Source organism: Erinaceus europaeus, chromosome 7 (assembly GCF_950295315.1).
Source record: "Erinaceus europaeus chromosome 7, mEriEur2.1, whole genome shotgun sequence".
NCBI classification, from domain to species: domain Eukaryota; kingdom Metazoa; phylum Chordata; class Mammalia; order Eulipotyphla; family Erinaceidae; genus Erinaceus; species Erinaceus europaeus.
The window spans coordinates 110,056,401-110,083,640 of NC_080168.1; the positions used below are offsets into that span (position 1 = coordinate 110,056,401).

Genomic DNA, 27,240 nt, shown 5'->3' on the forward strand with positions numbered 1-27,240 from the left:
TGAAATCAGTGAGCCTGGAGTTTCTGGGTCAACACACTCTGCAGTAATTTGCAAAATTAAGGCCCCCTCTTTGCCCTCAGGGAAGGTCACTCCCCAGAAGTCTTTTTTTTTTCCCCACCTTTTAAAAACCTTGCATTTTGCGGGAGTTGGGCTGTGTAGCGCAGCCGGTTAAGCGCAGGTGGCGCAAAGCACAAGGACCAGCATAAGGATCCTAGTTCGAGCCCCGGCTCCCCACCTGCAGGGGAGTCATTTCACAGGCAGTGAAGCAGGTCTGCAGGTGTCTATCTTTCTCTCCTCCTCTCTGTCTTCCCCTCCTCTCTCCATTTCCCTCCGTCCTATCCAACAACGATGACAACAACAATAATAACTACAACAATAAAACAACAAGGGCAACAAAAGGGAATAAATAAAAATTTTTTTTAAATGATATTTCTTAAAAAAAAAAAAACACCTTGCATTGTGAACAACTTGCAGAGTCTTTTCCACTTGCTAGATGGGATGTTACCCAGATTCTTGTTGTTTATAAAGTAAATTAGATCTCTAAAGTTATTTGCATTTTTTTCTTTAAGAAGATGGAACAGGTCCTGACCTCCAACCTAGCAACTCGGATACATTGAAACATCCCCAAGCAAACACCTGGGAACCCACTTCATCTTCTGTTTTGATCTTTACCCAATCCCCTTAAGCTGTGGTATAAATTCACCTGGTATCTCCTAATAGCGTTCAAGCATCTTGACTATCTCCCCTTTCATATCCCACATGTTTTGTCTTCCTAACCTTCTTTCTAGCTTTGGAATATTCAGTCTACAATATTCAACTGCTGTGAGGAAATAAATTCTCTTCTTCCCCCGGTGTAAATTGTTAGTGTGAAGTGTTTATGCTTATTTCTCAAACTGTGTTGTTGGCTTCTGGACTCTGAAACTTTGAATCAGATTCAGGATGGCCCCGAGGTAGAGTCTTGTTAACAAGTACCTCCCAGGCATGTTTCTGAACTGGTCTCTTCATGCAAAATATTACGATCTATTCAACATGGGCGCACAGCTTCCAGAGGTCCATCCTGGCTCAGGAGGGACTAGGATTGAACCTGGGAACCTCGGGGCATTCAAACCAGTTCTCCCCAACCGAACCTACTCCCTAATTACTTTATTGCGCTTTAAATGGAGGCACATGTGTGGTTTATGTAGGTGCATCTAAAACTAGGTTGGGATAGTACCAATTTCTCTATGCATATGCATTCTGCAGCATGTCCACAAGGTGGCGGCAAGACAACACTGTTAAGGTTTTTCCAAGCATTTTGACGACCATTGAGAGCACAGCCTTTGTATCAATGTATTTTTCAAGTGTGTATTTTACTAGTCCTTCCAGATACTGTCCCTTTTACTATTATGTATTGAGTGAATTTTTATGATTTCTTGATATTTATTTTTTTATTTAGTCATTACTGTATCTCAGAAATTTGGCACTTAGATTCCACAAATCAAGATCAACTCTGATTTCAGGTTAATATGGACAGTGAGCATAAGTCAAGGGGAGGGTAGGAGAGACAGGTGGATGTAGAAGGAGAGAGACAGTGCGGGAAGTTGGCACTACTCTTACGACTCCAACTCTTACGAAGCTTACGAAGCTTCCTCTGTGCAGATCCTTCATGTGGAGGCCAAGGGCTCAGCCCTGGGGCCCGGGAAATTCAATACATGCTCTCCACTAGTGAGCCACCGACCCAGTGGCTCTCATGTTTAAGATGAAGGTGCACTGTAGATGAAGGTGCAATGAGGTAGATAGCATAATGGTTACGCAAAGAGACTATCGTGTCTGAGGCTCAGGAATCCCGGGCTCAATCCTCCGCATCACTATAAGCCAGAGATGATCACTACTCTGGTTAAAACAAACCAACAGAAAAACTACATTGGGATCCATTTCTCTACTCAAATGCATTCTACAATATGTCCACAAGGTGGCAGAAAAACAACACAATCCAAGAGATTACTGTGCATTTTGAGGAATTCTAAGGCATGTTGAGACATTCAGATTGTCCTTTCCACTACTAAGACAGTTCCCAGGAGATTATATTTTGCTGTAAATGAAGGAAGTAGTAGAGTTATTAATAAGCATATAGAACACCTGATTTTTTTCTCTTCTCCTTTTGGATGCATTCTTCAGTTTGTCCACAAGGAGGCAGAAAAACACCCTATGAAGAATTTGTAAGCATTTTCGGGTGTATTGAGAGAGCACTGACTTTATACGTAGCGGATTTTTTAACTTACAAGTCATTCCAGAAATCGTTCTATTTACTTTAACACATTGAGTGAATTCTAAATCATTGTTTATTTATTTGCTTTTATTTGACAATTATGGCACTTGCAGGATTCCACAGATCAGGGTCGTCTGCTTTGTCAGGTTGCAATAGGTCGTCAGTGCAATTCAGTAAGGGAGATGATAGGAGAGCAGATGGGGACTGAAGGAGAGAGATGGAAACAGTGAGAGAAGTCGAGGCACCACAGCACAGCTTGTGAAGTTTCCCCTGTGTAGTTGCACTGAGTCCCAGCAATAACCCTGGTGGCAATAAAACAAATAACAAATAATTAAATAAATATTTTAAAATCCAATAAAGGCTTAACAACAAATAAATACATTAAAGGTTCAAGGATAAAAGATATTTATTTATTTATCTATTTGGATATTCGAATTCGAATTTCTCTACTCAGATGCATTCTGCAGCATCTCCACAGGGGGGCAGAAAAGCACCAATGTCCAAGTGATTTCCTAGCATTTTAACGAATTTGGAGAAATACTGAGACATTCAAGTCCTGCGGTACACCATGGAGACATCTGCCAGGTGGTTTTGTTCTGTTTTGAGTGAAGGCACTAATGTAGCTATTAATTTACTAAGAGGGCATGGGATATATGGGATATATATTTGGTAGAGACAGAAATTGAGAGGTAAGAGGAGATAGAGAAGGAAAGAGAGACAGCTGTGGCTCTACTTCACGACTTGTGAAGCTTTCTCCTTACAGGTGGGGACCAGGTGCTTGAAGCGGGATCCTTGCACACTGTAATGTGTGTGCTTACCCAGGTGTGTTACCACCCAGCCCTGAACACAGATTCTTTTCACCTGTGAATCACAGACATTATTCCAAAAACTCTTTTGTTTCCTACGGCATATTGAGTGAACTGCTTTTATTTTTATTACTTCCGTTATTTAGTAATGACTGTATCTCTAGAATTAAATGCCTAGAGGAGTCACAGGTTGTGAACAACTCCTTCTTCCCATTTCTTTTGAGGGTGCCAGGAAGAAAGACAGAAGAGAAAGATGGAGGTATAAAATGAGACAGAAAGTGAGAAAGGAGAGATACCGTCGCTTGCTTAGCTCCCTCCGTGCAGACACCCACTAGTAGTAGGATGCTAGAGCAGCATTGCACATGCATGGCAAAGTATTTATCTAATGACCACATTGTGATCTTACACAATTCCCTTTATTCAGGTGGCTTCTGCAGCGTGTCCACAAGGCAGCGCAAAACACCGCAGACATATAGATGGCTGGGCGTTGTAATGTATGCTCTCAGCCAGGGGTGCCAGCACCTGGACCCATACAGTAGATTTTCACATGTGAATTACACAGATTATTCAAGAGACAGTTCGTTTTTCATGGAGTATAGAACCAATTGTCTTGAGCAAGCATTTATTTTTCGTTTAGGAATGACTGTATATCTGAGATTAGGTGCCTGCAGGTTTCTGTGCATCATGATCACCTCCCTTTTCCTGTGAATTTAGATGAAGTGAGTTACAGACAGAGCTGAGTCAGATGGAGCTGGAAGGAGCGAGAGACGTGAGACCTAACAGCTTAGCTCCACCTCCTGTGACACCCCCGTACAGATGCCAGTATGTGGTGGTCAGGAGCACACAGATGGTAACCTGGGTGTGGGCAATGTCCAAGCACTCGTGTACTGGTTTCCTTTCTTTCCTGAGCAAGAAGTGGCAGGATAAACTGTTGGGTTTGTGGACTGCAGGGCTAGGACTCCTGGCTCCTCTCTTTTCTCACTGTTGTCAAACTGTCATGGAATGCCTCTGTCCTATGCAAATAGCTCTTAAACTCAAAGACAGAGGAGAGCACAGTGTAGAAACCTACCTGCTTGTTGACAAGACAAGACCCTCCCTCAAAGCTACCGTGGATTGATTTAACTGTTTCAAACAGCACAGCTATGGCTGGGCTGTGCCTCCAGGCTGTGGAAGACTGCTTTGGCCTCCATCAGCCCCTCCCCTGGGATGCATTGGATCGACCTTTTCGTGGTGCATCCCGTGAGTACCCATTCATTGGGGAAACTGACGATCCTTCCTAGCCGACTGAATCCACATGGATCCCAGTCACTTTCAAAGCCAGCAACAAGCAGCTCCTGACAGCTTTCAACCTGACGCTGTTGACTGGCTACGGAAGAAGGGCAAATGCTAGAAGAAGAAGCCCCTCCCCTGGTGCATTTCTGGACAGGCTAAGTATAAGAATTTTAAAGCCATTTGCCCTGTTTCTTGAAATGCTGAAGTTTTTTATTTTATTTTGTCAAACTAAAGACTGCTAGAGCAATGGACACGCACACCAGAGGCCAAGGGTGGTTCCTGGTGTTGTAAATGTTGTTCAATTAAAATTACTTGTTGCAAGGGTAGAAAACATAATGGTTATGCAAACAGACTCTCATGCCTGAGGCTCCAAAGTCCCAGGTTCAATCTCCTGCACCACCATAAGCCAGAGCTGAGCAGTGCTCTGGTTAAAAAAAAAAAAAAAAAAATTACTTGTCAAGGCAAAAGATAAGGAGTTGAAGCAAGGCATTTATTCTTTTTGCAAAAGGGTGTGCCACCAACAGTGGCAGTCAGGCAGCGCACTCCCTCAGCCTTCTCCCATCTTTTATACCTGACACAGAACTGTTTCCTCCAGCCCTGGGCTGGGCTTCAGAGCTCACAGTCTCCCCATTGTCTAAATAGGAGAAGAGGAGGAGTCTGAGGGTCTCTGCCTGAGGGTTAGCAAGCACTGCAAGGAGCTATGATCTGACCTAAAGAATACAAAACCACTGGCCACAGGTGGTCATAAATAACCATTTATAAGAAGAAGTTTTGTACTAAACAGTTGTTCTATTTGTGTTCCTTTGAAGAGAAGACAACCCTCTCTCACACTGGCAAAGCCTGACGCCATTGGTAGACTTCAGTCTTCCAAATTCAGAACCATCCAATTAATAATTGAATAGTCTATTGAAATAGCACAATGGGGGAGGGGGAGGCAGGGCAGTAGCACACCCAGTGAAGTGCTCATGGTGCAAAGCACAAGGACCCATGCAAGGATCCAGGTTTGAGTCCCCAGCTCCCCACCTGCAGGGGAGTCGCTACGCAAATGGTGAAGCAGGTCTGCAGGTGTCTTTCTGTCCTCCTCTTTGTCTTTCCCTCCTCTCTCAATTTCTCTCTGTCCTATCTAACACAGCAACGACAGCAACAACAATAGTGGAAAAAAGATGGCCACCAGGAGCAGTGGATTCATAGTGTAGGCACTGAGCCGCATCGATAACCCTGGAGGCAAAAACAAACAAATAGCACTACAGGGTGGGGGAGATAGTATAATGGTTATATGAAAAAGGCTTTCATGACTGAAGTTTCAGAGGCCCGGGTTCAATCCCCCACACCCCAGTAAACCAGAGCCGACCAGGGTTCTGGTAAAGTTGATAAAATAAGCAGCATCATAGATAATAAACATATTCTCTTTCAAATTAGTAACAATCTGTTAAAGTACATGCGAGGTAGAGATTAGCATTTCCAGCTTCCACACCTGAAGTAGAAAGCAACTTGATGTTCTTCTCCTGAAAACAGCCTGAGGGCCTGAAACTGCAACTCTACTTCCGAGCCCAGGCCCCTGGCCCCAGGCCCCTGGAGAAACCACAAGCTAATCACACGAGAAGACCCAGCCTAGCAATACCCCAGGGAAATGGACACATTCTAGAAAGAATAAAAATGACCAGCTGGCTAGGAAATGGACATTTGCAAGGAAAAAAAAAAAACATTCAAAAGACCTGTTCTCCTCTGGGGGTCCTGGAAATACCAACTACAATTCCTACTCCAGAAGATGAGTCACTTACAGAGAGATAGGGAATGGGTTTTCCAGCCTAAGGACACTGCATACAGGAGGGGAAAGGGAGCCTTTAAAAGTAGGTACAAAAAAAAATTTAAAGAAAAAGTAGGTACAGACTTTGGGGGAAGTAGATTTGAGATTGGGGGTATCCCAGCTTCCATGTTATCCAGTGGCTTACGTTTTTATTATTTTTATTGAAGAATGTTTGTTTATTTGTTTTTCTCTCCTCTCCTCTCCCAGATAACTAGGAATACCAAAGGAGACCACCCGGACCTAAATAAGACAGGACTAGAATGACCACAGGAACCCAGTAAATCACCCGTGAGTACAAACACGCGTGGCTGGTGACAGAGAGGAGAGAGGGGCCTAAGGAGAGATTAAGTGACTGCTAACAGTTCAACAGTTTATCAGTGGAGACACCACCTCCAGTCTGCTCCACAACAAGGGGACAGCTTAAGGGAGGAAAGGACTCCCCAGAGACTCACCAAGTGCAACTCTGAGTCTCCATTGCTACTACCCTCAGAATCTGGAGCAGCAACAGGGAGGGACACCAGGGGACAAAGATCTAACCAGGAAACTCAGGAGAAGACCTATACCTCGGTGGCATAGCTGAGGGGCTGTGAAAGTCTCTTTGCATAACCACTGGATTATCTCTGCCACACCCTGCTTTATCTCATGGTCAGGAGTCAGTGATTAAGCTAAGAAACCTATTGACAGTTTAAAAGCCCTCAGGCTCCCATAGCCTACAGGGAAGAAAAAAAAAAAAGAGGCTTTTAAACCACTGAGCTCCAACTCAGGGATTGAAAAAACTGTTAACTTCCACCACGGTAAACCCTTTAATTAAATTATTTAGACACAAGTCAATCCAGGCAATAGTGATCAATAATTTGAAAAGTACTGATAAAGGGAACTCATAACATAATATATAAAATGGTTAAAACAACAAGAAAAAATATTGGAGACTCGAACCAGGACAAGAGTCCAGCTAAAAGTCCTCCAGAGGGTGAAGCACAAAATAACGAGTTCCACATCCAAACATTAGCTAAGGAAATAATAACAGGAGTGAGTAAAGAATTTGAAAAAATTGTAATCAGAAATGCAGGAACAACAAATGAGAATATGGAAGAAAATACTAATTATCTCATGGTTATTAGAGAGCTGAAAACTGAAATTGCTGAGCTAAGAAGGCAACTAGCTGAACAAGCTAAAACAGTATCAGAGCAGGGCAACAAAATAGATGAACTCCAGAAAGCAGTAGAGGGCAGAGAGAATAGAATCTATGAGGCTGAAAACAGAATTAGCAAGATTGAGGATGAATTAGAGACAACTAAAAAAAGAAGTAAGAGATCTCAAAAAGAGATTAAGAGATGCTGAAAACAACAACAGAGTCCTATGGAATGACTTCAAAAGAAACAATATACACATTATTGGCATACCAGAGGAAGAAAGAGAAGGAGAGGAAGAAAGCATTCTCCAGGCCATAATAGCTGAAAATTTCTCTAGTCTAGACAACACCAAAGACATAAAGATTCAAGAAGCCCAGAGGGTCCCAAACAGAATTAACCCAGACCTAAAGACACCAAGACATGTCATACTTAGAATGGAAAGGAATAAGGATAAAGAAAGGATCCTCAAGGCTGCAAGAGAAAAACAAAGAGTCACCTACAAAGGAAAACCCATAAGATTAGCAGCAGACTTCTCCATACAAACACTACAGGCCAGAAGAGAATGGCAAGATATCTATCGAGTGCTCAATGAGAAAGGCTTTCAGTCAAGAATACTATATCCTGCTAGACTGTCATTCAGACTAGATGGAAGCATCAAAACTTTCTCAGACAAGCAACAGTTGAAGGAAGCAACCATCACCAAGCCTGCCCTGAAAGAAGTTCTGAAAGGTCTCCTATAAACAACCAGACCACCACAAATAGGACATATATCAAAACACTCTAAAACTCTTCAAGAATGGGGTTAAAATATCTTCAATCTTTGATATCAATAAATGTGAATGGCCTGAATTCACCTATTAAAAGACACAGAGTAGGAAGATGGATGAGAAAACACAACCCAACAATATGTTGTCTACAGGAAACTCACCTAACTCAACAAGACAAACACAGACTTAAAGTGAAAGGATGGAAAACTATCATACAAGCCAATGGCCCACAAAAAAGGGCAGGAACAGCTATTCTCATATCTGACATGATAGACTTTAAAATACATAAGATTAAAAAAGATAGAAATGGACACTACTTAATGCTCAGAGGATCAGTCAATCAAGAGGACTTAACAATTATTAATATCTATGCACCCAATGAGAAGCCATCTAAATACATCAAACTTCTACTGAAAGAGCTACAGCAATATATTAACAGTAACACAATCATAGTAGGGGACTTCAACACCCCACTCTCTCAACTTGACAATCATCCAGGAAGAAAATCAGTAAAGACATAAGGGAGCTAAATGAAGACATAGATAAACTAGAACTATTGGACATGTTCAGAGTCATTCATCCCAAGAAACTGGAATACACATTTTATTCAAATCCACATGGATCGTTCTCAAAGATAGACCATATGTTAGGCCACAAAGACAGCATCAGCCAATTCAAGAGCACTGAAATCATCCCAAGCATCTTCTCAGACCACAGTGGAATTAAACTAACACTTAACAATCAACAAAAGATTAGTAACAGTCCCAAAATGTGGAAGCTCAACAGTACACTTCTTAACAACTTCTGGGTCAAAAAGGAAATCAAGGAAGAAATCAAAATGTTTCGAGAGTTCAATGAAAATGAAGACACAAGCTATCAAAATATTTGGGACACAGCTAAAGCAGTCCTAAGAGGGAAGTTCATAGCTATACAAGCACACATTAGGAAACAAGAAAAGGCACAAATAAACAGCCTGATTGCACATCTTAAAGACCTAGAAGAAGAACAACAAAGGAACCCTAAAGCAACCAGAAGGACAGAAATCACTAAAGTTAGGGCAGAAATAAATAACATTGAGAATAGGAAAACCATACAAAAGATCAATGAAAGTAAATGTTGGTTCTTCGAAAGAGTGAACAAAATCGACAAACCTTTAGCCAGACTCACAAAACAAAAAAGGGAGAAAACCCAAATAAATCAGATAGTAAATGAAAGAGGAGATATCACAACAGACACCGCAGAAATTCAACATATCATGCGAGGCTTCTATGAACAACTATATGCCACCAAGGAAGAGAACCTGGAAGAAATGGACCATTTCCTAGATACCCACCAACTTCCAAAACTAAGTAAAGAGGAAGTGGATAACATGAACAGGCCCATCACAGCTAATGAAATTGAAACAGTTATAAAAAATCTCCCCAAAAATAAAAGTCCTAGACAAGATGATTTTACAAATGAATTCTATAAAACCTTCAAAGAAGAACTTATACCTCTACTTTTAAAAGTCTTCCAGAAGATTAAAGACACTGGAATACTCCCTGCCAGCTTCTATGAAGCCAACATTACCCTGATACCAAAAGCAGACAGCGACAGAACCAAAAAAGAAAACTACAGACCAATATCTCTGATGAACATAGATGTGAAAATATTGAACAAAATTCTAGCCAACCGGATACAGCAGTATATCAAAAAGATTGTTCATCATGACCAAGTGGGGTTTATCCCAGGGATGCAAGGTTGGTTTAATATACATAAATCAATCAATGTGATCCACCACATCAACAAAAGCAAGACCAAAAGCCACATGGTCATATCAATAGATGCAGAGAAAGCCTTTGACAAAATACAACATCCATTTATGATCAAAACACTACAAAAAATGGGAATAGATGGAAAATTCCTGAAGATAGTGGAGTCTATATATAGCAAACCTACAGCCAACATCATACTCAATGGTGAAAAACTGGAAGCATTTCCCCTCAGATCAGGTACTAGACAGGGCTGCCCACTATCACCATTACTATTCAACATAGAGTTGGAAGTTCTTGCCATAGCAATCAGGCAGAAGCAAGGAATTAAAGGCATACAGATTGGAAGAGAAGAAGTCAAACTCTCCTTATTTGCAGATGACATGATAGTATACATGGAAAAACCTATGGAATCCAGCAAGAAGCTTTTGGAAATCATCAGGCAATACAGTAAGGTGTCAGGCTATAAAATTAACATTCAAAAGTCAGTGGCATTCCTCTATGCAAACACTAAGTTAGAAGAAATTGAAATCCAGAAATCAGTTCCTTTTTCTATAGCAACAAAAACTATAAAATATCTAGGAGTAAACCTAACCAAAGAAGTGAAAGACTTGTATACTGAAAATTATGAGTCACTACTCAAAGAAATTGAAAAAGACACAAAGAACTGGAAAGATATTCCATGTTCATGGGTTGGAAGAATTAACATCATCAAAATGAATATATTACCCAGAGCCATCTACAGATTTAATGCTATCCCCATCAAGATCCCAAGCACATTTTTTAGGAGAATAGAACAAATGCTACAAATGTTTATCTGGAACCAGAAAAGACCTAGAATTGCCAAAACAATCTTGGAGAAAAAAGAACAGAACCGGAGGCATCACACTCCCAGATCTCAAACTGTATTATAGGGCCATTGTCATCAAAACTGCTTGGTACTGGAACATGAACAGACACACTGACCAGTGGAATAGAATTGAGAGCCCAGAAATGAGGCCCCACACCTATGGACATCTAATCTTTGACAAAGGGGCCCAGACTATTACATGGGGAAAGCAGAGTCTCTTCAACAAATGGTGTTGGAAACAATGGGTTGAAACATGCAGAAGAATGAAACTGAATCAATGTATTTCACCAAATACAAAAGTCAATTCCAAGTGGATTAAGGACTTGGATGTTAGACCAGAAACTATCAGATACTTAGAGGAAAATATTGGCAGAACTTTTTCCCACATAAATTTTAAAGACATTTTCAATGAAACGAATCCAATTACAAGGAAGACTAAGGCAAGTATAAACCTATGGGACTACATCAAATTAAAAAGCTTCTTCACAGCAAAAGAAACCACTACCCAAACCAAGAGACCCCTCACAGAATGGGAGAAGATCTTTACATGCCATATATTAGATAAGAGTTTAATAACCAATATATATAAAGAGCTTGCCAGACTCAACAACAAAACAACAAATAACCCCATCCAAAAATGGGGGGAGGACTTGGACAGAATATTCACCACAAAAAAAAAAAAAAGAATATTCACCACAGAAGAGATCCAAAAGGACGAGAAACACATGAAAAAATGCTCCAAGTCTCTGATTGTCAGAGAAATGCTAATAAAGACAACAATGAGATATCACTTCACTCCTGTGAGAATGTCATACATCAGAAAAGGTAACAGCAGCAAATGCTGGAGAGGGTGTGGGGTCAAAGGAACCCTCCTACACTGCTGGTGGGAATGTCAATTGGTCCAACCTCTGTGGAGAATAGTCTGGAGAACTCTCAGAAGGCTAGAAATGGACCTACCCTATGGCCCTGCAATTCCCCTCCTGGGGATATATCCTAAGGAACCCAACACATCCATCCAAAAAGATCTGTGTACACATATGTTCTTGGCAGCACAATTTGTAATAGCCAAAACCTGGAAGCAACCCAGGTGTCCAACAACAGATGAGTGGCTGAGCAAGTTGTGGTCTATATACACAATGGAATACTACTCAGCTGTAAAAAATGGTGACTTCACCGTTTTCAGTCGATCTTGGATGGACCTTGAAAAAATCATGTTGAGTGAAATAAGTCAGAAACAGAAGGATGAATATGGGATGATCTCACTCTCAGGCAGAAGTTGAAAAACAAGATTAGAAAAGAAAACACAAGTCGAACCTGAAATGGAATTGGAGTATTACACCAAAGTAAAAGACTCTGTGGTGGGTGGGTGGGTGGGGAGAATACAGGTCCATGAAAAATGATGAATGAAATAGTGGGGTTGTATTGTTAAATGGGAATCTGGGGAATGTTATGCATGTTCAAACTATTGTATTTACTGTTGAATGTAAAGCATTAATTCCCCAATAAAGAAATAAATTATTTTAAAAAAAAAGAATATTTGTTTATTTGGGGTAGAGACAGAAACTAATATAGAAAAGAGGAGACAGAGAGAGACACCTGCAGTACTGCGTCACTGCGTGTGAAGCCTCCCCTCTGCAGACGGGGACTGGGATCTTGACCCAGGTCCTTGCACATGGTGCCACTACCTGGCCGCTAAATGAAGCACTTTTCCTAGTACAAACGAATTGATGAGGCTCTTAAGGGTCATGAACAGGTGAATCCAGAGATGCGTCTATGTTGGCTCTACTGCAGTTGGTGAAACCTAGAAAGGACTTCCCCTGTCCAGGGTTCATATCCCATGGTGGAGATAGGCAGGTGCAGGAGATACTGGCTCATATGCTAAACCCAGGAAATCTGGTGCTGGTAGACTAATGGGAAAATCAGAAGACTGAAGTTTAGTGAATTCTAAGTAACTCCAGTCTTTAATAGAAAAATTCAGCTGGGGGGAGGGGTGGAGATAGCATAATGGTAATGCAAAGACTCTCAGGCCTAAGGCTCCAAAGTCCCAGGTTCAGTCCCCTGCTGAAGCTGAGCAGTGCTCTGGGAGGAGGAGGAGGAGGAAGAGGAAGAGGAGGAGGAGGAGGAGGAGGAGAAGAAGGAATTCAGCTATTGGTGTAAAACTGATTTCTTTAATGAAAATGTTTGGTTGAAAGGGCATCTGGTCTTTGAGGCTGTGGCCTCTTAAAATGCTGGGAAATACAGGTCTCAAACATTGCTGTTCAGTTGTGGTAGGTATTTATTTATCCATCTGAGGTCTAGGCTAAAATGGTCATGTGAGAAGCTTCAATGTTTATGTGAAAATACAGCTATTTTGATAGTTTGATCCCCTTTGGAAGCAGGGGAGGGGCTGTGTGTGTGTAGGCCGCTCATTCAGAGGGTGGCAGATGCTGTAGCTGTGCTGGGTGCAGTTGGAGCAGGTCAGCAGGAAGGTGACTGAGTATGCAGTGTGAGGGCACTCACTGGTGTGATCCCCTCTGACTAGGGGTGGGCTTGCTGAGAAAGCAGAGTAGTTATCTGGCTACCCACTCTCCCCTGTGCATCCTATTGTACTCCTCTGCATGCCTGTCCTCCCCTCCCCTGACTTGGCACAGATGCTTAGTGGTGGCTGACTGACTTGTCCTGCTCCACAGAAACTCTTGGCAGCTCCTTGTGGTTTCTCTGTATATCTAGGCTGTTGAAAATGAAACATCCTGGGGGACAAACATTCTTCCTAACTTGTGTTTTAGGCTAAGTATTTTTGCTCAGCTGTTTCTAATTGTACATGGAGATGTTTGTCTAATTAAAAAACAAAAGTTCCTGCTTCTAACTGTGCATGGAGATATTTGTGTGGTTAAAAACAAAATAAAACAAAAAATATGGGCTGGGATAGATAGCATAATGGTTATGCAAAGAGACTCTCACTCCTGAGGCTCTAAAGTCCCAGGTTCAATCCCCTACACTACCATAAGCCAGAGCTGAGCAGTGCTCTGGTAAAAAAAAAATAATACCTGCAGTCCTAGGTTCAGATCACAGCACCATCATAAGCCAGAGGTGAAGAGTGGTGTGTGTGTGTGTGTGTGTGTGTGTGTGTGTGTGTGTGTGTGTGTGTGTGTGTGTTTCTGTGCCGCTCTCATTTAAAAAAAAAGGAAAGTCTTGGGAGACAGCACAAAAGCTATACAGAAAGACTTTCTTGCCTGAGATTCTAAAATCTCAGGTCCAATCAGTCCCCAGCACCACCATAAACCAGAGCTGAGCAGTGCTCCAGTAAAAGTAAATATATTTTTTTTAAAAATCCTAGCAGTGAAAAAATGGGTTCTTCTTGGATAAGAAATGCTAGTGTAAAATATGAGTCTCATGTACACATATGTTCTTGGCAGCACAATTTGTAATAACCAAAATCTGGAAGCAACCCAGGTGTCCAACAACAGATGAGTGGCTGAGCAAGTTGTGGTCTATATACACAATGGACTACTACTCAGCTGTAAAAAATGGTGACTTCACCGTTTTCAGCTGATCTTGGATGGACCTTGAAAAAATCATGTTGAGTGAAATAAGTCAGAAACAGAAGGATGAATATGGGATGATCTCACTCTCAGGCAGAAGTTGAAAAACAAGACCAGAAAAGAAAACACAAGTCGAACCTGAAATGGAATTGGCATAATCCACCCAAGTAAAAGACTCTGGGGTGGGTGGGTGGTGAGAACACAGGTCCATGAAGGATGATAAATGACATAGTGGGGGCTGTATTGTTAAATGGGAAACTGGGGAATGTTATGCATGTACAAACTATTGTATTTACTGTTGAATGTAAAACATTAATTCCCCAATAAAGAAATAAATTTTTTTAAAAAAGGCATTGGACTGAGCTGATAGCATAATGGTTATGCAAAAGTCCTTCTTGCCTAAGGCTCCTAGGTCCCAAGTTCAATCTCCATCATCACCATCAGCCAGAACTGAGCAGTATTCTGGTAAAATAAAACAATAGTAATTAAAAAAGGAATAAGTAGGGAGTTGGGTGGTAGCGCACGCAGCAGGTTAAGCACACATGGCACAAAGCGCAAGGACCAGTGTGAGGATCCCGGTTTGAGGCCCCAGGTCCCCACCTGCAGGGGAGTCACTTCACAGGCGGTGAAGCAGGTCTGGAGGTGTCTATCTTCCTCTCCCCCTCTCTGTCTTCCCCTCCTCTCTCCATTTCTCTCTGTCCTATCCAACAAAGATGACATCAATAACAACAATGACTACAAACAATAAGGGCAACAAAAAGGAAATAAATAGATATTAAAAAATCTTTTAAGAAAGGAATAAATAAATTAAATCTTACCCTTATGACATTTGATCAAATATCATCATAAAAGTGGAAGAATAATATGCTTCATCCCATATGTCATATATTTGGATTTGCCTCCAAACACTACACAGTCAATAAGCCTTCAGCAAAGATTAAGGCTTCTTTTTTTATCTTGTTTTATTTTATTTTTATTAGTGATTTAATATTGATTTACAAAAGTGCATGTCAATAGGAGTATAATTCCACACTGTTCCCACAAGCAGAGTTTTAATTCCTGATTCCTCCATTGCAAAAAATATTCTCCCATGGTTGCAAATATGGGTTAACTATCATCTCAACAACTATCTGTCTGTATTTGTACATAATTGACCCCTTTTTCTTCATCTCTTTCCCTCCAAGCCATTCATAACCTTATTACTACATCCAAAAGTTCCTCCCTATCTCCTCCTCTCTCTGTGGGTTCTGATGGGCCTGGAGTTGTTAGCTCAGATCTACAGGGATGCAGAGGTCACATAGGCTCCTGAGCTGAATATGGGCCCCAGATTACATTAAATGGATGGGGTTTACAGTCAACAATATTTATACACCTTTCCCATATTTGGGAGCTACTCTCTTCCCTGATCCAGCTTTCTGGTCCTTTTTCCAACCATGACATCACCTCTCCAGACAATAACTTGGGTCCACCTACATATCAGATTTCAGGCTCAGAGAAAAAAAAAAAATTAGTATAGCCACAGGCTCTTTTTTAAAAATTTTATTTAACTTATTTGTTATGCAGAACTTTTTTCTGCATAAATTTTAAAGACATTTTCAATGAAACGAATCCAATTACAAGGAAGACTAAGGCAAGTATAAACCAATGGGACTACATCAAATTAAAAAGCTTCTTCACAGTAAAAGAAACCACTACCCAAACCAAGAGACCCCTCACAGAATGGGAGAAGATCTTTACATGCCATACATCAGATAAGAGTTTAATAACCAACATATATAAAGAGCTTACCAGACTCAACAACAAGACAACAAATAACCCCATCCAAAAATGGGGGGAGGACTTGGACAGAATATTTACCACAGAAGAGATCCAAAAGGCCGAGAAACACATGAAAAAAATGCTCCAAGTCTCTGATTGTCAGAGAAATGCAAATCAAGACAACAATGAGATATCACTTCACTCCTGTGAGAATGTCACACATCAGAAAAGGTGACAGCAGCAAATGCTGGAGAGGGTGTGGGGTCAAAGGAACCCTCCTGCACTGCTGGTGGGAATGTCAATTGGTCCAACCTCTGTGGAGAATAGTCTGGAGAACTCTCTGAAGCCTAGAAATGGACCTACCCTATGACCCTGCAATTCCCCTCCTGGGGATATATCCTAAGGAACCCAACACATCCATCCAAAAAGATCTGTGTACACATATGTTCTTGGCAGCATAATTTGTAATAGCCAAAACCTGGAAACAACCCAGGTGTCCAACAACAGATGAGTGGCTGAGCAAGTTGTGGTCTATATACACAATGGAATACTACTCAGCTGTAAAAAATGGTGACTTCACCATTTTCAGCCGATCTTGGATGGACCTTGAAAAAATCATGTTGAGTGAAATAAGTCAGAAACAGAAGGATGAATATGGGATGATCTCACTCTCAGGCCGAAGTTGAAAAACAAGACCAGAAAAGAAAACACAAGTCAAACCTGAAATGGAATTGGAGTATTACACCAAAGTAAAAGACTCTGTGGTGGGTGGGTGGGTGGGGAGAATACAGGTCCATGAAAAATGATGAATGAAATAGTGGGGTGGTATTGCTAAATGGGAATCTGGGGAATGTTATGCATGTAAAAAAAAAAAAAAAAGAAGTAGAAACGCAAAGCAGAAATTGACTGAGTTTGGAGTATGGCACCAAAGTAAGAAAGCAGAAGTATACTAGAGTTTGCAGTGAGTACCTCCCTAATACTTCCTCTCCACTTTTCCAAGCTTTGGGTCCATGATTGCTCAACAATTTGTTTGGCTTTGTATGTTAACTCTCTTTTCAGTCACCAGGTTCCAGGTGTCATCAGGATGCCGGCCAGACTTCCCTGGATTGAAGACACCACCAATGTGTCCTGGAGCTCAGCTTCCCCAGAGACCCATCCTACTAGGGAAAGAGAGAGGCAGACTGGGAGTATGGACCGACCAGTCAACGCCCATGTTCGGCGAGGAAGCAGTTGCAGAAGCCAGACCTTCTACCTTCTGCAACCCTCAATGACCCTGGGTCCATGCTCCCAGAGGGATAGAGAATGGGAAAGCTATCGGGGGAGGGGGTGGGATATGGAGATTGGGCGGTGGGAATTGTGTGGAGTTGTACCCCTCCTACCCTATGGTTTTGTTAATTAATCCTTTCTTTAATAAAAAAAAATTTTTTATTTAACTTATTTGTAAAACAGAAAATATTGAGGAAAAAAAAAAAAACAACATAGTATAAAAGGGGTAAAAATTCCACACATTTCCCACCACCAGGTTCCAGGGTTCCCCTCCACTGGAAGCTTTTCTATTCTTCATCTCTCTGGGAGTATGGACCCAGGATCATTATGGGGTACAGAAGGTGAAAGAACTAGCTTCTGTAATTGCTTCTCCACTGGACATGGGCATTGGCAGGTCTATCTATACTCCCAGCCTGTTTCTATCTTCCCCCACCACTAGGGAAAGATAGAAAAAGGCTTCTTTCTTAACCAAGTGGCACACATAATGCCATAGGCCTGCAGTTTCTCTCTGGTCTTTATCCATTAAGCACTGTGCTTGAAGCATGCTCTTAGGTGAACTCTGTCATCTCCTGCAATTGGGAAAATCATTCCTCCCAACTGAGAGCCCTGCTTCACCACTTCTGAAGCATTCCGCCTGCAGGTGGGGACCAAGGGCTTGAAACCAGGTCCTTGTGCACTGTAACATGTACTCAACCAGGTGTACCACCATCTGTCTCCTGAATACACTTCTTCAAAGAAGATATTCAAATGGTCAATAGACATATGAAAAAATGCCCAACATCACTGATAGCAGAGAAATGGAAATCAAAACAACAAATGAGATACTATCTCAGACCTGTAAGAAGGGCCTATATCAAAAAGAACAGAAACAATAAGTGTTGGCAAAGATACACAGTTGGTGGAAATGCAAATTAGTGTAGCCCATGTGTCAAAGTTTGGAGATTCTTGAATACATTAAAAAACAACTTAACATATAACCCAGCAATCCCTTTCTTAAGCATCTATCCAAAGAACACAAATACATAAATATCCAAAAAAAAAACCTATCCCACCCACATTTGGAAACAGTTCTAGTGCCAACAGCAAATGAATGCTTAAAGAAGTTGTGACATGTGGTCAGGGAGGTGGCACAGTGATAAGGCTTTGGACTCTCAAGCATGAGGTCTTGAGTTCCATCCCGGGCAGCACATGTGCCAGAGTGATGTCTGGTTCTTTCTCCGCCTAACTTTCTCATTAATAAATGAAATTTCTTAAAAAAAAAAAAAAAAAAGAAGAAGAAGTTGTGACATGCAGGGCCAGATGGTGGCATATCTGATTAAGCACACATATTACAGTGTGCAAGGACAAAGGTTCAAGCCCCTGTCCCCACCTGCAGGGAGGGGGTAAGCTTCATGAGCAGTGGAGCAGGGCTACAGTTGTCTCTCTTTCCCTATCTCCTCCCTTAATTTTTTTGTCTCTATCCAATCATAAATAAGCAAATAGAACTTGTGACACAATGGAATCCTACACAGCTGTAAGAAACAACAGCACATTCTCCTTTCCTTTCCTTTCCTTTCCTTTTCTTTTCTTTTCTTTTCTCTTTTTAAAACATTCTCCTTTTCTACACTATGTGTGGTATCAGGTTGAGCAAGATAAGCCAAGAGAAGGATGAATACTAGATAATCTCACTCATAGATGGGATCCAAGGAACTACGTAAAGAAAAATCCAGGGTGAATCCCAATGGACTGCAGTCCATTGCAGCAGATTTGGGGACTCAGAAGCAGGAAGGGAGGAGTACTAAGGAAGTTTGGGGACCTAAGACCTTATGGTGGAACAAGATAGTGGTTTCGTTGAGGGTGAAGCTGACTGATACCTATCTTGGTACCATCAGAGTCCCATGTGACAACAGAAGTACTACAAATCAACATTTCTGAAGTAAAGTGATATTGGAGTTGGAAAAAATTAAAAAATGCAACCATGGCTACCCATAAAATATATTCAAACAAAAAACAACCATTACCAAGATAGCCAAATTCTATAAATTTTTTAAGAATTAATATTACTAGGAGGGCTTTGTTAAGCACACACACACCTTACCATGTGTTAGGACCCCATTACCATGTGTAGGGACCAGGGTCTGAACCCCTGCTCCCCACCTGCAGGGAGGACACTTCATGAGCAGTGAAGAAGGTCTGAAGGTGTTTTTTCTACTTCTCTGTCTTTCACTTCTCTCTCAATCTCTCTCTGTTCTATCAAATAAAATAGATTTTAAAAATATTTTTAATACTTTTTAATTGTTTTCTTTATTTTATTTATTCCCTTTTGTTACCCTTGTTGTTTTTATTGTTATAGTTATTATTGTTGTTGTTATTTTTTAAAGATTTTATTTGTTTATTTATTTTAACCAGAGCACTGCTCAACTGGCTTATGGCGGTGTGGGGGATTGAACCTGGGACTTGAAAGCCTCAGGCATTAATGTCTTTTTGCATAACCATTATGCTATACCCCCACCCTTATTGTTGTTATTAATGTCGTTGTTGTTGGATAGGACAGAGAGAAATGGATAGAGGAGGGGAAGACAGAGAGGGGGAGAGAAAGACACCTGTAGACCTGCTTCACCGCCTATGAAGAGACGCCCCTGCAGGTGGGGAGCCGGGGGCTCGAACCAGGATCCTTACACAAGTTCTTTGTGCCACCTGCGCTTAACCCACTGTGCTACCGCTTGACTCCCAATAAAATAGATTTTAAAAAAGAAAGAAGGAAAGAAACCTCCAAAGGAATGCTATGGAGGAAAAACAAAAACAAACAAAAGACCTACTTGTTTTCTTTGCAACACTAGTAAATGAACCAGAGGCCTTGTACACACTTGACATCTCCAAGCAGTCTCTCCAGGCCATTTTTATTTTTTTAACTTTATTTACTGAAAGGTAGGGGAGAAAGCGGGACAGCGTGAAAAGGAGAAACGAGAGGCACCAAAGTACTACCCCACATCCGTGGAGTTCCCTTTCTTGCTACTCATGGTACTCCCACGAAGTATGGGGGGGGGGGGTGAAACCAATAAATACACTGTGCCTGCCACGTGTGTGCTCTAGCCACCTGAGCAGTCACCCAGAAAATTTCATATATATTATTGGATAGAGACAGAAAAATTGAGAGAGGAGGGGTAGAGAGGGAAAGAGACAGAGACAGTGACAGCACTGCTTCACCACTCATGAAGCTTCCCCCTGCAGGTGGGGACCTGGGTCCTTATGCACTGTAATGTGAGCACTTAACTACGTGTGCCAACCCCTGGTCCCAAAAAATATCTTTCTAATTCTGTGAAAGAACATTTATCTGGGTAAATAAAAGCATCCCGCCGTGATGTAATAAAGAAGGTTGGCTGAGTCTTCAGCAGGCTTTCCAGGGAAACAGAAACACACATACCATCAGCACTCCGCCCAACACCCCCCCCCCCCCCCCCCAGCCGCGCAGAAGCAAAGCAGCTCTGGGCAGGATTCTTGAGCCAGGTTTCCCAAGGCATCTATGGCAGGAAGCAGCTCTGCGCTTCCCCTCCAGGGCCGAAGGCGGGACAGAGCCCTGGAGGGACTGCAGCTGTGGCTTCTTTACCTGGCTTTGCCCACCTGTTCCACCCAGACCCCCACCCCCACCCTAGCAAACCCTTCCCCACCCGCTTCCCTCTGCACCCACCCATCCACCTAGCACCAGACTCCTCCTGGCTCCCTCCAAAAATACTTAGTTTTGAACATTTGAATCCACCAATCAGCGCGGCGCACCGCACTCCTGTGGGCGGCCAGGCGGGCGGGGCGCGGGGCTGCGGGCGGGGGCGGCGGGCGCCCGCCCCGCTCACACGTGGCCTGGGCTGAGTGGTATATAAGCTCCCTCCTCGCCAGCCTCGCTCTCGCTTCTCTCCCGGACTCCTTAGTAGTCTGTTAGTGGGAGAACTTCATCGTTTCATCGTCCTCCTCTCCAGTCCCGCGGAGCCCTACAAGTTCTAGTCATGGTAAGTTGCGGGGAAGGAGGGAAGGGGGGGTTGCGGGGGAGGAGGGAAGGGGGGTTGCGGGGGAGGAGGGAAGGGGGTTGCGGGGGAGGAGGGAGGGGGGTCCCCGTCCCCGGGTACCCCCGGAGTCCTTGGGTCTCTGTGTGTGTGGGGGGGGGACGGTGCGGTGTGAAGGAACCACTGGACCAGACTGCGCATGGGGCAGAGTTCAGGCTGCCAGCACCTATACTGGCTGGTCCTTACAGGGGATCTGAGTTCATCCGGGAGACTCCTTTTAGGGTGCAAAGTTCTCCCCTTGGTGGATCCTCTTGTCAGGGTCCCCAGCTACCCAATGCAGGGACGGGGAGCTTCCATATTGCTTAGGACTTAAGGAAACTAAAAAAAATCCGGCCTTTCCCCTTCCCATGATGACCTCACCTCCCCTTAGGCGGCGACCCTGGGAGCACTTCCTGCACTTTCATACTGACATACTAAAACTTGGGGTGCGCCCTGTGACTCTGTTGTGAGTCACCTGTGCTCAGGGGTCTGGGAAGACCTTAGTTGCATCTGTCCACCCGTAGGCCAGAGGCAGGCGCCTCCTACGAAGGGAATTACTATTGGCCCCTTTGTCTGGCCCCGCATCTCTATTGTTTAGTGGTCAGTGGCTGAGCCCGTCTATTTAAAGCAGGCTTTTAAAAAGTTCATAAAAGGACATTTTCTTATAAAAACTACGGAGCAAAAATAATACTGACAGTTTTAAAAAAAGAAATACTCTTGGTTTTAAAGAAGCATGGAATTATACGCGGCTTGAGTAGTCTATAATTTCCCAGAGGTATTGAAAACTCTTGACTTTCTTCCAAAAGTTAGCCATGTTTTAAAACGATTATGTGTCAAATGTTTCGTATCCAAAGTATCTTTGGAAGAACAATACAAGAGTAATTGGCCTGTTGCCAGTTCAGAGACTGCCACAGTTAGAAAAAGTATCTTTTAAAAAAAAAAAACTTTGATTTGAGAAACACCAGAGCACTGCTCAGATCTGGTTTATGGTGGTGTGGGGGATTGAACCTGGGACTTTGGAGCCTCAGGCATGAAAGTCTGTTTGCATAACCATTATGCTATCTCCCCCACCCAGAAAAAGTATTTCTGACTGTAAGAACTTAGTTTTTTCACCCAAACTTACTGGGTGGGAGGTAAACAAATAGTAGCAACATTAAAGGCCACAGAGTCACAGACGAACTAGTTAAATTAATAGGGTTTCGTATTTTTTGAAGCAAACTGCTGCTTGCTTGACTATTAGAACTAGACTAAGTGGTTTCACCTGTGTGGCACTTACCTGCGGGCCAGGGGGCCACAGGAGACCAAAGCTCTCAGCTTTGCTGGGTGCAATTTATAGGCTAATGCAGTGCAGGTGAAAGGAAGTTGGGGGAGCTCCAGAGGTTTCATAGAAGAAATCCTTAGTTTCTCGCTGACAAGATCTCAGATTTTTATATCCCTGGCCTTGGGGACTGTCATAAACAGAAAGATAACTCTCCAGCTTTCTGGGGCTATGAAATAGCCAAAGTTCAGTTAAAGGCAAACATGATGCAATGGTGGACTACTCCTACTTGTGGGTTTTACTAGAACCACCCCCACCTCCCTTTCTCCCACACTGAAAGAGGCAGGCCAGTGCTCACTGGTCATAGTGAGTTTGCTGACTTGGTTAAAGTACCATGATTGTTTTATGAGTGGAGGTGGAAGATCATAAGTCAGGCTGTGTTGACTGGGGATTTTATTATCTCAGGTTATGGAAATGGGCCCTTGCAAGGCTTTGCTAGTGTCTTTTTCCTATTTACAGCTTTAAAACACTCCAAATCTTCTGGCTTTGTGTGTGTGTGGGGGAATGGAATGGGACACCTGTTGGTGATAGTTTGACAAGTCTCAAAGAAATTTATCTTGATTAATGGTAGATTACAACTAGTACCTCTCCCCCTTCAGTGTATAGTAAGATTCTGTGCCCATGCCCCTATTTTACTAACTAGAAATGAGCTTAAGTCCTGAGGGATCTTGTTTGACAAAGTATCAAAAATTCTTGAAACCATGGACTTTACATTTTTGCAGATAACTAAGTGTTTTTGCAGAGACTTTCTTTCCTGACATCTGATGTTCCTTGTTTAACCCTGGGCGCCACCATAAACTGAACAATGCTCTGGTTATAAAAGAAAATTCCACAGGGCTGAACACAGCCTCTGACCACAGTATTCAAAATACAGCTAATTGCTGCTTATCTGGCATTTTCCCCATGAGTCATTTAACTGTAGTTTGCTGGTTCAAGCTGGTTTTTAAAAAGGGGAAAGGGAAAAACTCTTGTCTTCCCCAGGGTTAGGATTAAAGGGCCAAATGAGCTTACCAGTTAGACAACAGAGAGTTAGTGAAAGCTTAGATGCATGCATTTCAGGGCTCTGTAGTCTTTTTCCCTGATGCTGAGGGAAAAGGCCCACCTCTCTCTGCTAATAAAATAGTGTGGGCCTGAGACTGAATCCTAATGTGGCCACAAAATCAGGATGTGGTCTCTGGTTTTGTTTAGCAGTTCATTAACATCTTTGGTTTTCCGAAGCATTGTCTGAGTTCTTTCGCAAAACTTGCTTGGGTAGTCCCTGGATAGGAGTGCCCATCAGAAAGGTAGTTATCCAGAAGGTTATTTTAGGTGTTAATCATTCCTAAATAGTCCATATTCTGTGTCTTATAAAGGCATCTTCTCTCTTACCTTCCTACAGCGTGAGTGCATCTCTATCCACGTTGGCCAGGCTGGTGTCCAGATCGGCAATGCCTGCTGGGAGCTCTACTGCCTGGAACACGGCATCCAGCCTGATGGCCAGATGCCCAGTGACAAGACCATTGGGGGAGGAGATGACTCCTTCAACACTTTCTTCAGTGAGACAGGCGCTGGCAAGCATGTGCCCAGGGCAGTGTTTGTAGACCTGGAACCCACAGTCATTGGTGAGTTGTTTCTCTTACAGTGTGGGTGAGATCCCAGGTGTGGGACAAGGTGTGTCCAAGGGCTCCATTGATTCCCAGGGTTGGGCAGTCTTACACAGAGTTAGTGATGGGTGGCTGGTGTAATTTCCTCTGCAGACGAAGTTCGCACTGGCACCTACCGCCAACTCTTCCACCCTGAGCAGCTTATCACAGGCAAGGAAGATGCTGCCAATAACTATGCCCGTGGCCACTACACCATTGGCAAGGAGATTATTGACCCTGTCTTGGACCGGATTCGGAAACTGGTAAGTGAACACCAGTATTTTAAAATAGGTTGGGAGTTCTTAAAAGAGTTTTAGCTGAGACCAAACTATAAGTTATTTAGGACAACTACCTGTTTATCTTATGAAGAAATGGACAGCTGTGCTCCTTCAGTGAGGGCAGTTTATCTGGAGTCAAGGTGAAAACTAGGAAGCCTTAACAGTTTTAATGACATTTAAGACCACTAACCATCCTTGTTCATACATTGATCTCAGGTGATTGGGTGGAATAAGGACATCCAAACACCTCATCAGAGTTTTTTGATGAGGCAGGTTCCTGGAATTATCATAATCACCTTTATCATCTTTTACTATCTAGTCCTTACTGTGGTGAGTACTAAGTTCTCTTAGCAGATGAAAATTAAGCAGAACTTACCCTCCCACTTCCAAAACTGGCTCCTAAAGGCATTCCTGACCCCCTGATTCCTTTGCCTTCAGAAGTGAAAGTTCGTTTTAAAATGACTTTTACCCAGAGGGATAGAGAATGGGAAAGCTATGGGGGAGGGGGTGGGATATGGAGATTGGGCGGTGGGAATTGTGTGGAGTTGTAACCCTCCTACCCTATGGTTTTGTTAATTAATCCTTTCTTAAATAAAAAAAGAAAAAGAAAAATAAATAAATAATAAATAAAATGACTTTTAAACAAATTCTCTCAACAAGGATTTATTGTGAAAGTTTCTCTATATCAATTAGAAGTTCCTTACAATTGACTATTTTTGTAGGCGTTATTCACATTTTTTTTTAAATTTATTTTTTTAACCAGAGCACTGTTCAGCTCTGGCTTATGGTGGTGCGGGAGGATTGAACCTGGGACTTTGGAGCCTCAAGCATGAGAGTCTGTTTGCATAACCATTATGCTATCTACCCTCCGCCCATCTTTTTTTTTTTTTTTTTTTTTTATGGTTCATGGTATCCATGAATTCAAAGGAACCATTGAAGCTTTCCCCAAAACTTAAAATCTAATCTTTATTTTTTTCTGCAGGCTGACCAGTGCACAGGGCTTCAGGGCTTCCTGGTTTTCCACAGCTTTGGCGGGGGAACTGGCTCTGGGTTCACCTCTCTGCTGATGGAGCGTCTCTCTGTCGACTACGGCAAGAAGTCCAAGCTCGAATTCTCCATCTACCCAGCCCCCCAGGTCTCCACAGCTGTAGTGGAGCCCTACAACTCCATCCTCACCACCCACACCACCCTGGAGCATTGTGACTGTGCCTTCATGGTTGACAATGAAGCCATCTATGACATCTGTTGTAGAAATCTGGATATTGAACGACCAACCTATACTAACCTCAATCGCCTTATTAGTCAGGTAGTGTCCTCCATCACTGCTTCCCTCAGGTTTGATGGAGCCCTGAATGTTGACCTGACAGAATTCCAGACCAACCTGGTGCCTTACCCCCGCATCCACTTCCCTCTGGCCACCTACGCCCCTGTCATCTCCGCTGAGAAAGCCTACCATGAACAGCTTTCTGTTGCAGAGATCACCAATGCGTGCTTTGAGCCAGCTAACCAGATGGTGAAGTGTGACCCTCGCCATGGTAAATACATGGCCTGCTGCCTGTTGTACCGTGGTGACGTGGTTCCCAAAGATGTCAATGCTGCCATTGCCAGCATTAAGACCAAGCGTACCATCCAGTTTGTGGACTGGTGCCCCACTGGCTTCAAAGTTGGCATTAATTACCAGCCTCCCACTGTGGTCCCTGGTGGAGACCTGGCCAAGGTCCAGCGGGCTGTGTGCATGCTGAGCAACACCACGGCTGTAGCTGAGGCCTGGGCCCGGCTGGACCACAAGTTTGACCTGATGTACGCCAAGCGTGCCTTTGTTCATTGGTATGTAGGTGAGGGCATGGAGGAGGGAGAGTTTGCTGAGGCCCGTGAGGACATGGCTGCCCTGGAAAAGGATTATGAGGAGGTTGGAGCAGATAGTGCTGATGGAGATGATGAGGGTGAAGAGTATTAATCTGACTATGGAATCTTGCACTCCTGTTTGTCTTGGAATTGTCTTTATTTGTATTTTGAGACTGTTGTACCCCTAACCTGTCAATAAATTTGTATGTGATTACCAGAATGGTCTCTTCCATGTAGTGGTAACTTTTTTAAAAATTTACTTATGACAAATACAAGAGAGAGAACCAGATACCACTCTGGTACATGTGCTGCTGGGGATTGAACTTGGGACCTCATGCTTGAGAATTCAGTGCTTTATCCATTGCGCCACCTCTGGACCACATGTAGTGGTAACTTTTAACCTGTTCTAAGGCCATTGGAAAGAGGAGGCTGGGTCTAGATTTCATCTGGTTATTTAGATCAGTTCAAGTGCCTGCTGTGTGCCCTGTTCACTCTTGGGTGTGGTTTAGTAAATCTGAGTGGCTGGGGGAAAATATCCTCCCATGTCCAGGGAGATTTCAGAATGGTGTTACCAACAGCCTTTCAGTCCTGAGGTTAGAGGGTGCTCTTGGATTCCATCCCTAGTACCACCACAAACCAGAGCTGGCTCCAACTTCAAGTAGAAACAGTCTAGTTATTCTCAAATGAAAAGTTGTCAAATAATAAGGTACTTGAGCACATTTGATCATTTTCACCAAGAATAGAAAATATATATATTGAGTTGCACAGTTGCTATCTGAGGCAATCATCCTAGGCCTGGAAGAATACAAATGCTAAGTCTTTATATTTCTGTAGCTAGTTCAAGTTGCAGGAGAATGGAATGTTGGGAGGGGATTGGAAGCCATAGGCCTCTTGCAAGATTCTTCATAACAAAGTTTAGTTTTTTTCTGTGACTGGCTCAAACTGCAAATTCTCTGTTCTGTGAGTTACATTTAATCTTTTGTTT

At 42.7% G+C, this 27,240-nt stretch overlaps 1 protein-coding gene across 1 annotated transcript; it reads left to right on the forward strand.

Annotated features, from left to right (window-relative positions):
* Window positions 1–20,992: 20,992 nt before the first annotated feature.
* On the forward strand, window positions 20,993–26,475 carry LOC103109125 (tubulin alpha-1C chain). The gene is made up of 4 exons (XM_007518132.3): window positions 20,993–21,159; window positions 23,889–24,111; window positions 24,247–24,395; window positions 25,393–26,475. The coding sequence occupies exons 1-4, from the start codon at window positions 21,157–21,159 to the stop codon at window positions 26,365–26,367; spliced, it is 1,350 nt and encodes a 449-aa protein (XP_007518194.3). The 5' UTR covers window positions 20,993–21,156; the 3' UTR covers window positions 26,368–26,475.
* Window positions 26,476–27,240: the final 765 nt, after the last annotated feature.

Bases quoted from the DNA above. Each gene is read 5' to 3' on its own strand.
- LOC103109125 (XM_007518132.3), top strand. The intron at 24,112-24,246 runs GTGAGTTGTTTC...TTTCCTCTGCAG, and splicing joins CCTGGAACCCACAGTCATTG to ACGAAGTTCGCACTGGCACC. The intron at 24,396-25,392 runs GTAAGTGAACAC...TTTTTTCTGCAG, and splicing joins TGGACCGGATTCGGAAACTG to GCTGACCAGTGCACAGGGCT.